This window comes from Ornithodoros turicata, chromosome 9 (assembly GCF_037126465.1).
Source record: "Ornithodoros turicata isolate Travis chromosome 9, ASM3712646v1, whole genome shotgun sequence".
NCBI classification, from domain to species: Eukaryota; Metazoa; Arthropoda; class Arachnida; order Ixodida; family Argasidae; genus Ornithodoros; species Ornithodoros turicata.
In genome coordinates, this window is record NC_088209.1 from 1,732,415 (window position 1) to 1,745,773 (window position 13,359).

The window sequence follows — 13,359 nt, forward strand, 5'->3', positions numbered from 1 at the left end:
TTCGTGTTTCCTTGGTTGTACTTCGTTGTAACGATATAGTATTTTCTCCTTCCGAACCATTCCGTACTGTTTTTCCTTTCTTTTCTCTTTTTTTTTTTTCAGACAGCAAATCTTATATCGTGAAAGTGAAATGTCTTATTTGTTGCCTTTAGCTAGACCGTAATATCCAAGCAATGTCACTTTAGTTTGACCTGTTTGTAAGCTTTGTGTGCGCCGAAAACAAGGCGCTTCGCATATATCCTTCGCAAAAAAAGAAGAGAAAATCGTAATTAAACATGAAGGAACTGAAACTAAAGCAATTAAACTCTATAGAGAATAATCAACAACGTGTATATGAAATTACGTTTCAACCCATATATTTTGAGAAATTGCGTGGCCTAATGGGCGGACTTTCGCTTTCTCAAATCGACGCAGAGATTCCGCAGGATTACAAACCGATGATAGCTATAGCCTATACGCGAGCTACAGCGAGCTATCCTACAAGCGAGCTATCTTTCTGCTACAGAATCAAAATAATCGGAAAAAGGGATCATCTGAAATCGGGCGTAGTGTTTGTATATACGCGCGCATCCACATGCTACCGAATTTATTCTGCTTCGTTTTCTTGTGCTGCAAACGGCCGATAGCTACACGCGTGCACGTGATGATCGAATGTCTTCGCGTGTTATAACGCGAAATCTAAAAAGTGGTAATGTTGAATCAGAAAAAGAAATTGAATTCCAGTTGTTTGCGAATGGAGTTTCCGAAACCATCTACGTACATCAGAGCACCAGCGTATGCAAATATTCACTTATTTTTGTAATATTTACCCGAACTTTAAATTTAAACTCAATAAATTTTGTACTGACAGAACATTGCCTAGATAGGGCACATGCCGTTGAACACCCCTGCCAGCTGCCACCCACCTTATCCCAGCTAGTTATATTGTTTGATCCAGACATTTTCACTCTGCACATATGCCAAGTAGAAGCTGCAGTATCGCGGATTTACACGGGAAGGCTCTGTTCCTGTTGTCACGGGGATGCATGCACTTGCCTTTTCCCAACATGTTTTAAGGTGTATTATGCAACCATTACATAAGGAAATAAGGGCACTACTTCTATTTTTTCTGTTGTAATGTTAATGAAATTTTGTCACCGTACAGGCTTCCCCGACAACATACGGAACAATATTCGAAATGGGTTCAGTGGCTTGAGGAAGTGAATGCAAAGCCCTACACGTACCGCAAACACGACCTCATATGCTCAACTCATTTTCATCAGTCCTCCTTTTATGGTGGATACAGTCGAGCTGTCCTGAAGCCTGATGCATGCCCTAGCATTCCAGCACCAGGTCAAGAAAGTATACATATTCAGGTGATGGACACTCTACACTGTTTCTTTCTTTTTAGTGTCAACATGCCTGTCTGTGCATTTTCTCAATTTTATCCTACTTGTGCTTGTGTGTAGGCCATGCAAGGGTACCTGCAGCAAAGTGCATCCGACATGCAAGCCCCTGGGCCTTCAAGCATTTCCTACGAAGCCGTTACAGAGGAAAAGCTTCACTTGGGCCACTCAGTTGAAGATCTGCTTGAGGTACACTTTTTGTTTGAGCAGCGTTATTCAAATCCGTTTGAAACGTGTAATAAAAATACATGATGGGCTGCATAAATGTAATTTTATTCTACTTGTCGTTGTATGTAGGTCATGCAGGGTAAACCACAGCAAAGTGAATCCGAGATGCAAGCCCCTGGACCTTCAAGCATTTGCCACGAAGCCGTGACAGAGGGAGAGCTTCACTTGGACCACTCATTTGAAGATCTGTTTGAGGTACACCTTTTCTTTGAGCAGGGGTCTTTCAAATCCAAGGTCTAATAAAAATACCTGATTGCTGCATAGATGTAACTTATAAATGTAATTTTATCTTGCTCGCGTGTAGGTTGTCCAAGAGTACCCACAGCAAAGTACGCCTGAAATGCAAGCCCCTGGACCTTCAAGCATTTGCCACGAAGCCGTGACAGAGGGAGAGCTTCACTTGGACCACTCATTTGAAGATCTGTTTGAGGTACACCTTTTGTTTGAGCAGGGGTCTTTCAAATCCAAGGTCTAATAAAAATACCTGATTGCTGCATAGATGTAACTTATAAATGTAATTTTATCTTGCTCGTGTGTAGGTTGTCCAAGAGTACCCACAGCAAAGTACGCCTGAAATGCAAGCCCCTGGACCTTCAAGCATTTGCCACGAAGCCGTGACAGAGGAAGAGCTTGACTTGGACCGCTCAGTTGAAGATGTGCTCGAGGTACACTTTTTGTTTGAGCAGGGGTCTTTCAAATCCAAGGTCTAATAAAAATACCTGATTGCTGCATAGATGTAACTTATAAAAGTAATTTTATCTTGCTCGTGTGTAGGTTGTCCAAGAGTACCCACAGCAAAGTACGCCTGAAATGCAAGCCCCTGGACCTTCAAGCATTTGCCACGAAGCCGTGACAGAGGAAGAGCTTGACTTGGACCGCTCAGTTGAAGATGTGCTCGAGGTACACTTTTTGTTTGAGCAGGGGTCTTTCAAATCCAAGGTCTAATAAAAATACCTGATTGCTGCATAGATGTAACTTATAAAAGTAATTTTATCTTGCTCGTGTGTAGGTTGTCCAAGAGTACCCACAGCAAAGTACGCCTGAAATGCAAGCCCCTGGACCTTCAAGCATTTGCCACGAAGCCGTGACAGAGGAAGAGCTTGACTTGGACCACTCAGTTGAAGATGTGCTCGAGGTACACTTTTTGTTTGAGCAGGGTTTTTTTCAAATCTGTTAGGGTCTAGCAAAAATACATGATCACTGCATAAATGTAATATTGAAAATTGTGTTACATGGGTGGGTTTATCTGAGGCATCAGTTTATCTGAGGTATAATCATCCACCACATGATGAATAATTAAAATTCACTAACAAACCATGAAATTATGGCTTAGACTTTCATGCAAAACCAAAACAAGCAAGAACCTCCAGCAAAGTGTGCAGACACTTCAACTGTCTCTATCAAAGACCCATGTGCTATAACATGTTCTACATCTTGGCTGCTCAGTCGTTCATCTGTTTGATATGTTGGGTAGCTTAGGGTGCAACGTGGCATAGTGAGGGGACCTATGTACAGGGGTGGATCCAGACCCTTGGTGTGTGTGTGTGTGGGGGGGGGGAGTTCCTTTGTCGGAGCGTGTAGTGGGTGGGAGGAGAGAGAGAAAAATATGTCAATGTAATTATATCTTCATTGAAACAAAAAACAATCATCCCTCAATTTTTGAACACTCAATTTACAAATTGCCTCATTTTATTAAGCGTGCCCTCTGGAACACAACGTATCCTTTTCCTTATTACAAATCTCGATTTATGAACCTCATTTAATGGGAATATCTTGCAGGAACATTGACCATTGACAAATTGATGATTAAATAGCGATCACCACGATCACCATGCATTTTTTTAATATAGAGGTTCACGTGTGCTTCTTTGCAGGTCAGTGGTAATTTCACATGGGTTTCAATTGGTTTACTTCCTGTGGTAGCCCCTTATTATGGCTCTGTAGCTACTTAGTGAGTGCTCAGATGTTCCAAATACCACATCAGTGTGCTTCTGATTTTTTTTGTTAAGTTCACTCTCATATATGAACATGTCAACACAGGGCAGCATCTACTCTTTGCGACAAGTGAAAGACATTTGAAACAATTTGTACTTTTTCTATCAGTTTACAATATGCTTGTTCTGCTTTCTTTTCAGACAATGGCTACTTCGAGTGGCATTTCAGAACCTGAGGCACAGAGTTCCCCTTCGAAGAGGCAATTCCATGTGAGTGTATCTTGTACATGTGCGTCTTCACTCCTAAGGCAGCAGCTCTAATACATCATTCATAATTGTAGGAGAGTCACCATTTCATGTCAACTCCTCAGAAGAGAAAGGTCACTTTAGAAGACCATTCCTACTCCTCAAAGACAACACCACGCACAAAATTAAGAGTTATTCATCAACATCTTGGCAAAGCAAGAAGAAAGCTCTATGCAACAAAACAAGTCATAAAAAGAAGAGAGAAAAAATTCAGAACCTGCAGCAACTACTAAGTGACCTGAAGAAGAGGAATCTCATATCGGATGAAGCAGAGAAGGAGCTGGACTCATTCGGTGAACTCCCAGATGAACTCCTGAAGGAGTGGAAGAAAAACCAGAAAAGGGAACCATCAGGGCGCCGGTACACTGAAAATTTTAGGAAATTTGCTACAACACTACACTTTTACTCGCCAAGAGCCTACAAATTCTTATCTGAGCACTTCCCAATGCCAAGAGAAGAAACAATCAGAAGCTGGTTGAAAGTAGTTGAAGCATGGCCAGGTTTCACAGCAGAGTCACTCCATCACCTCAAGGAAAAGCACAAGAATGCGACGGAAGAGGAGAGGCTGTGCTCCATAATGATGGATGGGATGAGCATTAGAAAGAAGTGTGAGCTCGACCAAAAGAGTGGAAAGGTTGTTGGGTATGTAAATTTTGGGCAGTCTATGACACGTGAAGACTGTGACGACGTACGGCTAGCAACGGACTCCCTTGTCCTGATGGCAGTTGGTGTGGCGTCACCATGGAAGCTCCCTATTGCATACTTTCTCAACAACGGCTGCTCCGGGGACCTGCTGAAGTCCATCATTACTGATGCAATTGAGAATCTAGAGGAATGTGGCCTTCATGTTGTCTGCATTGTATGTGATGGGCTCGCGTCGAACGTCAGCATGGGAAAGCTCTTTGGCTGCCACATCCACGTCCAGGCATCTGAGCAGTTCCGCACATGGTTCCCGCACCCGACAAGGACGGACGACAAAGTGTTTGTCATCTTTGATGCTGCTCATGCCTTAAAGCTTTTGCGAAATCTCCTAGGAGACAAAGGCAGCTTCTACTGCAACCAGTATGGAGTAAGTTTTCACCAAATGATTCATAGTCCTCTCGAAACTTAAAACAAAATGCCTTGCAGGTGATCCAGTGGAGCTACATCGTGCAGCTGCATGAGCTCCAAGACAAGGAGGGTTTCCGAGCAGCGAATAAGCTCACTAGGGCACACATTGACTACCGTAAGCAGATTATGAAGGTACGACTTGCAGCAGAGACTTTCAGTGGATCAGTAAGCCTTGCACTAAAGTTGGCCAGGACACTTGGCTTGCCGTCCTTTCAAGGAAGTGAAGGAACGGAAAATTTTCTGGAAGACGTGAATGAGTAAGTCCAGCTATCTTAAAATCCAAATAATGTATGTACCACTAAGCTGTATATATCATTGTTATTGTAGGGCTTTCGACCTGCTGAACTCGTACAAGCCACACGGCACCGGGTCCAAAGCACCTCTTCACCCTGAAAAATTTCCAGAGCAGAAAAGAAGAATGCTCGAGATTTCATCCAGGCTGATGGCGCTGAGACTCCCATCTGGAAGGCTAGCTGTCGAAGATGGCCGGAGGATGTCTGTGATCAGCCTTGCTTTCACGCTTCGAAGTGTAGCAGAGCTGACAGACCATCTTTTCCTCCAAAGCATGTGCAGGTATGGGAGCACAGCTTTTACCAGTAGTGTATAGTGTGTGTACTGCATGCCATTATTGAGAATGTTAGGAACAGCAGAAATAATTCAAAATTTTTGTTCTTCCACATTGAGCTGATCCCTTTAGTAGCATTATCTATACAGACTTTCAATGGCATTTGTATCTTCTGAGTTGCTCATTTGTTTTGATTTTGTAACAGTCTTTTATTTAGGACCTTCCTTGACACAAAATACTAAAGCAAGATTTAGGCATGTGCAATTTTGGCACTAAGGATCATGACGGGAACATATGATGTTAAATACTTGGCGTTTACGAGGTACAAAACATGAAATGCACCTGAGGTAATTGCACAAGTATTCAGCATTGTACATGTTATACATAAGTAGGTGTCCCCTATTAATGATTCAGTTCATTATGCTGCATTGCAAAAGAGCGTACACATTACATCGCCCTAATGACAATTCCTTGTAGGTACATCTGCACCTATCGCCTCAGCCAGGACCACCTGGAGACGTTTTTTGGATGCGTCCGACAGAGAGGTGGATGGAACAACAACCCCTCAGCTCTCCAGTTCCGCTACGCGTACAGAGCGCTTCTAGTGCATGCTGACGTTAGCAGCTCTGCATCGGGAAATGTGGCTCCAGACCTGGAGGGCATAGTAATGCTGCGACACCAAGGGACTGAGAGAGAAGCTCATCGTCAAGACATGGATGTCACTGAGGAGAGCCCTGGTGAACATGCTTCACGAAGTTCAGCTCTGTTCCTCCTTGACCATGACTACGGAAATGTGTCTGGCCTGACAGATTTCAGTGACGAAGTGATGAAGTACATTGGGGGAGTGCTAGTCGGGACTGTGTGCAAGAAAATAACGTGTTCCGGGTGCCTTGACACCATTGTGGACACCAATGAAAGCAGCATCCTCCTCTTTCTCAAAGGTAAGGGAGACGTTATCTACCCTTCCCTCTTCGTGCTGAATGCCCTACGCTGTGCTGAAAGAGTGTTCAAAGACAAAACAGAGGCATGCCCTGGAAAAGCGTCTCTTAACTCGCTAGTGCTGTCATCGTTTCAACTCTTTGTCGAAATGCATCATGCTGCAACACAAGTTGACCACTTCCTTGAAAACCCAGAGCATATAATAGCAGTGACTAAGGTTCTGATGAAGGAGTATATAACACTTCGGTTGAGAGAACTATCTAGACGGACAAGTGAGAAAGCCCAGGGGTCCTATGTGAGGCATATCTTAACAAAACAAATTTTGTTCAAGAACCAATAAGTGCTAGGAAGGGCTATGTGTGTATATATTGTGTTCTGTATATGTGTATCTGTACATATGTATATATGTCTGCATTTTTCTTGCTGGTGCCACGTATGTAACCAAGATACATGCTTTTGTGAAGACTACTTATGTTGTTTGCTAAGCGAGTGTACTAGTATTCTAGCCTGCTTAGATACCATCTCTCTGGTAATGTGAAAAATTTTGCTCTCACATGTATTCTAGCAGACAATGAATCCATGTGCTGGTAGGAATTAAAAATTCAGTGTAAAGATTTTCTTCGTATGCTTTCTAGTCTTGTTGTTTGTCTTGCTGTGTATTTCTGCACGCTTTTTACGAGCATCCCCTAGATGCAGCAGAGACGTGACCTAAAAAGAAGTCCCTTAAGCCGCTACTGTTGTTACACTTTTCAACTCTCTGTAGAAAAGCATCATGCTTCACAATAGAGGTCTGTCACTTCCTTGATAACCCAGAACACTTTTTTGCGATAATGCAGGCTCCCATGAAGGAGCATATTGCACTCCAGTCACATAACTATCTAAATGGGAAAGTGAGCAAGCTAAAAGTCCTACATAAGGCACATCCTAACAAAACAAATTCTGTTCAGGAATCAGTGCATGTATATGTGTAGATTTTCCTTGCTTTCACGGTGTATCTAGCTGAAAATGACACTTCACAAATGAAGCATATAATGTTTCATTCATATTTGATGCTCAAGTGATGATGTACCCAATCATTGCAGATTCTATATTGTTATAATTTGTCACTTTACGTCAAAGTACACCAATGATCATGAACGACGCCACCGTGGCCAGTATGTGAATTATTCTTGCCCACCTGATGCTTCCCTAACGTGCACTGTAATCTCAGTACATGGCACACCATATTTAACGTCCCTCACTGTAGACTGCGTATCTAAACAACTTGTACCCTACCACCAAGTTGCTGGCATCCTTAGCCGGGTTAGCTAGGCTGACATGCTACCAATTAGGCACTTTATATGTTTTTGCACAGATTAGCTCGTTCAGTGTAACAGCAAAGGTGCTGCTATCCTAAGAGGCGATAAGTCATAAATTTACAATATCCCTGCATGTGTAGCTGTCAGCATTTGTCGACCATAGATCGAATATGTTTTAGGAACAGCTCTGGGAACGCTGTCACCGATGGCTTTAACAGAGTGAGATCCATAATATATAGCTTGTCTATCAGCAATGGCAAGGGCACAGGCAGTTATTTTTCACAACAATGCTTCAGCTTAATATTTAGAGTGACCATGTCTGTGAGACATGTGAGACACTTCAATGGATCACCACAAACCAGTCACTGTGCCTGCTCTTTTATGTTAGATGATACAATGGTCACTAGATTTGTTTGTGATTGCATTATGCCCTGTGTCCTTTGCTGTGTGCTCGTGTCTTCTGTATTGAATGTTAGGCATGGCCAGTTTAGAATCACATTTCAAACAGCCTGTATAATTATTATATCTATGACATTATATTTAAGGTCTGACTTTGATGGGTTAAACTCATCTGCCACTTTATTATTCTCCAAAATCAGTTGAGGACCAGTTTAGGTTTAACACAATTCTTGTCGTAACTCCAAACATATCACATCTACTATTTAGTGCCAATGTGAATGCATATGTGTTATGCAAAATTGTTATAGTGAGAAAATAAATTATGCAAGGCACATTTATTATCACAAGATCTGGCGTTTGTGACTATAACTTGCGACAAGTGTATATTTGACCTCTTACTCCTTTACCTGAGATCAAGTTGTTCAGAAAAAAAAAATGAAGAAGAAGGAAAAAAAAAAGAAACCAGTAACACCCAAATGCATCAGCAGTACCTGATGTCATCCTGATTTACAAATTGGGAACTCGAAACATGGTACCTCCACATTTTTCTTCTGTTACCTAACCCAAAAAAGCCAGATCCAAGTACAGTTAGTTCAAATATAGCCTGTATAGCACCCATGTCTACTGTTGAGTGCACTGTACAGTATGTTTTGGCGTACTCAGCAGCAACAGCATGTCTGCCGACTGTCGATTGAAACGGCTTAATTTTGCTCCACTGATTTTAATAAACAGATTTTGTTTGCTGCAACAAAGTTCTGTGTACTTCTCTCATTCACCTACACGCATCCCTCTACCTTGTTCAGTCGTTATCCTGCTTCATCACGTCAGATTTCATATCGCGCATCGAGCTACGATCTCTTTGCCACGTACCCGTCAGCATGCTCAATTCATTTTTCTTTCTTTCTTTAAACTCACGTGTACAAAGATGTTAACTTGATACATCTGTTAATAGTTCAATTGCATGATGCGCAGCTAGCACAATCATCCATCTGCAACGTAACTCACTTGACTAACTAACGTAACTACTTGAAACGAATTCACAAAAACGAACACAGGTCACTGATGAAAGATGAAAGTCACTGAAAAGGTTAACCAGCTGCTCACGATAAAACCATAAAACCGCTAAATGACACGCAAAGGCAAACACCACAAGACTACTCCAACGAGTCCGACGACGTAAAGAAGGCTTGAAGCGACGAAAGCCACAACACCTATTCCACAAAACTCTGCAGCGAACTGGAGATCAAAAACTTCAAAAGACGTCTTGTCCTCAGTACAATACACCACCGATTTCGCGTGATCTTCGCCTTCGCACAGTTTGTTTACAGTTGACATTCACATTTAGCTTGGCTCGGATCGGTTGGATGTCTTGGATTAAATGAGTAATCCACTGCGATCCAACCAATTATCCAACTTTGAGCACAATGTGACCAGACACGTTATACTTTGCGCCGAATATGGCAGGAAGAAATTTCTGTGCTAATAACCATGGGACGTCTGATGGCAGCCGCCGGCGTTTGACGCGGGGAATAGGGCGAAATGCATGGGAAAATGGCGACTTACGCCCACCTGTCCGCAACCACCTGCAGCAGCGCCATCTCAACTTTCCTTCCGTAACAACCTCATCTGAATATAGTCCAATTGCCGGGAGTAGACATCTTTACTAGTTTGAACCGCACCGGCTTTCAACAAACATAACAAAATACAGTTAACGTTTCGGGTCCCATTCGGGTCCCATCATCAGAATGACGCTGTCCTGGTCGTCACCGGGTATTTACGTAGAAGAGGAGCGTAGCATTCTGGGAGGGGGCCTGGTTGTCGATTGATAGCTTCTTTTGTTTTCTTTATGTGCCATGACTCCAGCTGTCTCCTCACCCCCCATTTGTTCTCTTTCGCCAGAATGCATGGGTTGTCAAGGTCTAACACGTGTCCTGTTTTGCGCGCGTGTTCACACAGTTCTGTTGGGTTTGTTGCTGATTTCTCGATATCTTTCTTGTGTTCCTTCATTCTTGTTCGTGTCTTCCTTCCTGTTTCTCCGATGTACACGGCAGGGCAATCTTGACAAGATACCTTGTATACAACGCCTCGTTCTTCTTCCGGTGGTGTTCTGTCCTTGGGGTGGCTTAGTACGTTCCTCAGTGTTGTCGTGGGCTTAAATGCAGTTTTAATATTCACCTGGGAGAGCACCCGTCTAATTGGTTCTGACACACCCTTCAAGTAGGGGATGGTAACGTACATGGGTCTTTCTTGACTACTTTCCGCCTGTTCCGGGCGTGTATTCATCATTCGGTGGTATGTATCACAGATAAATTGCTCGGGGTATGCCCTTCTTCGTAAATCCGCTTTGGCCTTTGTTATTTCTTCATGTCTTGTCTGATGATCTGAAGGGATCTTCATGGCACGTGAAAGCAGGGAACGAACAACCGATCGCTTGTGTTCAAGAGGGTGCCCCGAACCATAATGCAGGACCTGACCTGTGTCGCACGGTTTTCTGTAAACCGAGGTCTTCAAGTTTCCGCACGGGTCTCTTTGCACGAGGACATCCAAAAAGGCGATCTTTTTCTCTTTCTCCTCCTCGCAGGTGAACTGGATGTTAGGATGAATGCTGTTCAGCTTGTCAAAGAATGTGTTGGTGAAATTCTTCTTAATAATCACAAATGTGTCGTCAACATAACGTCTGTAAAAGGTGATGAATTGTCCTGCGTCCTCTAAGGCCTTGTCTTCAACAAACTCCATGACTAAGTTGGCAATGGTCGTTGAAATTGGGCTGCCCATGGGGCATCCGTCGGTTTGTTTAAAGAACCTGTTCTTGAATTGGAAGAAGGTTTGTCCGAGGCATAACTTTAAAAGTTCTAAAATGTCTTCAACTGAAAGATCAGTGCGGTCTTCTAAGTCAACGTCAGCTCTCAGCTTCGTTCGAACTACGGACAGAGCTACGTCAATGGGCACGTTTGTAAACAGGGAGATGACATCAAAAGACTTCATGACGTCGCCATCGTCTATGCGGATGTCACGGATGAGCTCACAAAATTCCGCAGAGTTCTTCACCGACTGGTCGTTCTTGTACATTAAAGGTGCCAACAGTTCAGCCAGGAATTTAGACACGTTATAGGACGGTGCACCTATGAAGGACACAATGGGGCGTAGAGGACAATTGTTCTTGTGAACTTTCGGTAGGCCATATATCTTCGGTGTCGCTCCGTCGGAGGTGAAAAGTTTCCAGTACAGACTGTCCGTAATTAGTTTCTTAGTTCTGAGTTTCCTGAGCGCGGCAACAATCTTTCTCTCAGATGCAGCTGTTGGGTCACCCGATAGTTCGCTGAAATGGGAGCGGTCTTGAAGGATCCACTCCATCTTGCTGTCGTAATCGTCACGATTCAGTATCACAGTCGCTTTGCCTTTATCGGCGGGCAAAATAACAATTGTATCGTCGTTGCGAAGGTCTTTTAGCGCATTCTGTTCAGCTTTTGTGATGTTTTTAGGCGGAAGGTTTGCGTTCTGTAGTATTCCGATTACGATTGGTCGACAATGTTTTGAAATCGCATTTTGTACGCGCGCATGTGCGTGCAGCGTCCCGGTCCCGGCGACCGTTTCAGCATAGTTTCGAAATAGCACGCATCGGCCGGTACGGCGTCCGTCCTCTTGTGTTCCGCGTTTCGGTGGTGTCAATCGACAGAACATTTGGTGATCCTACGCGTGTTGTGCTGTTCCTGGACTATTATCCCACGAACTCCGATTAACTCCGTAACTGGACTTCTTCGTGAGTTGGAGCGGTTGGAGTGTGAAGAACGCGTTCGGGCGCCGTCGGATTTCGAGGGCTGAAAACAAAGACGTAATTACGTGCCACACAAGAGCTTTCCGCTCTGCAAGCAGCGAAAGAAGATACTCATCATAAAATCGGCCGACATGGTGTCCTCTTGTGTTCCGTGTTTCAGTGGTGTCAATCGGCAGAACAGTTTGTAGAAACGGTAGAGATGTGTTCGCTGGTTTATTCATGCGTCGATGTCATTCTACACGTGTTGTGCTGTTCTTGGACACGACTATTATCCCACGAACTGTCTGTCAACTCCGGAACTGGAATGCTTCGTGTAGTTGGAGCGGTCGAAGAGTGAAGAACACGCTCGGGCGCCGTCGGATTTCGAGGGCTGACACAAAGATAGGATTACGTGCAACACAAGCGCTTTTAAGCAGCGAAAGAAGATACTCATCATAAAATGGTACGCACTCTTTAGACTGCCTCGGTATTAAGAACTGAACGGCGTGTTCGTCTTGCTTCAAGTTCGAACAACGCATAATTTCTACAACGTTGGACTGTCACTGTTCGTGTGTCCAGTGTTGTGTGAATTATGTCAAACTATATGGGCTCTATGGGGAGTTGTTGGAGCCTGGTAAAGGTACTTTGCTCCGTGGAGTAGAAACGCTCTGTAGATTTACATATGCACCTCTCTAGCATGGCTCACCGGTGCTCCTTGAGAACTGTTGCGCATTGTTCGTAGAAAGATCACCAGCATAATCTGAGTATATAGAGAGGATATCATGTGGTTGCTTTCGGAGCAGCTATCATAGACGGCTTTCTGGTGCACTAAAAGTCCTAGTCACACTGACGACTATGGTGTCGTTTGAAACCAGCCACGCTTGTCGTAACCGCAGGGGGCATGACACATTCATTTCCACTACACCCACGTCAACAAACACAAAAGCGATGCGAGGCAGAATACCGTAGAGTCATTACACCGCACTTTGACGTGAAAGTGCGCAAGTTATGCTAACGGAGCTACCCCAATTTACTCACTCAACAGTCCGTGATCTGCTGGAGGATGACGGCAGATAAGGCACCACACAGCAGGGCATTCCGCATATACTAACGCATCTTCCCTCGAAACGAATCTCCCACAGCTGCAGCAGACTTGATCCCGGCGTCCCTCCGGCTAGGTCAACGTTCGTCAAACGGGGACGCAGTGGCATCGCGTAACTACGACTGCACACGAGAGCGCACGTATTTTAGTATCAAGATATTGGAATGTGCCCTAGATACCATGAAACTCACCTCCACTTGTCATCCAAATCGAACAGGGCTGAAATCGCAGTGAAACGCGCGTCTCAACTTCATATCATTCGGTGTTGCTTCTTCGCCGGTCACTAGGTGCAGCACTGAACACCACAAAGTAAAAGGAACTTCCAACGCGTTGCAACAA

The 13,359-nt window shown here is 43.9% G+C and overlaps 2 protein-coding genes across 2 annotated transcripts; one reads left to right on the forward strand and one right to left on the reverse strand.

The window, feature by feature from the left end:
* The first annotated feature begins 488 nt into the window (after positions 1 to 488).
* On the forward strand, positions 489 to 4,086 carry LOC135369114 (uncharacterized). The gene is made up of 9 exons (XM_064602780.1): positions 489 to 1,355; positions 1,449 to 1,574; positions 1,683 to 1,808; positions 1,918 to 2,043; positions 2,153 to 2,278; positions 2,388 to 2,513; positions 2,623 to 2,748; positions 3,749 to 3,817; positions 3,889 to 4,086. Exons 2-9 carry the CDS (start codon positions 1,452 to 1,454, stop codon positions 4,084 to 4,086), a joined length of 1,020 nt encoding a protein of 339 aa, XP_064458850.1. The 5' UTR covers positions 489 to 1,355; positions 1,449 to 1,451.
* Positions 4,087 to 7,854: 3,768 nt separating this feature from the next.
* LOC135369116 (uncharacterized) lies at positions 7,855 to 11,518 on the reverse strand. Its single transcript, XM_064602781.1, has 2 exons — positions 10,639 to 11,518; positions 7,855 to 7,859 (listed from the first exon to the last, which is right to left on the reverse strand). The coding sequence occupies exons 1-2, from the start codon at positions 11,516 to 11,518 to the stop codon at positions 7,855 to 7,857; spliced, it is 885 nt and encodes a 294-aa protein (XP_064458851.1).
* Positions 11,519 to 13,359: the final 1,841 nt, after the last annotated feature.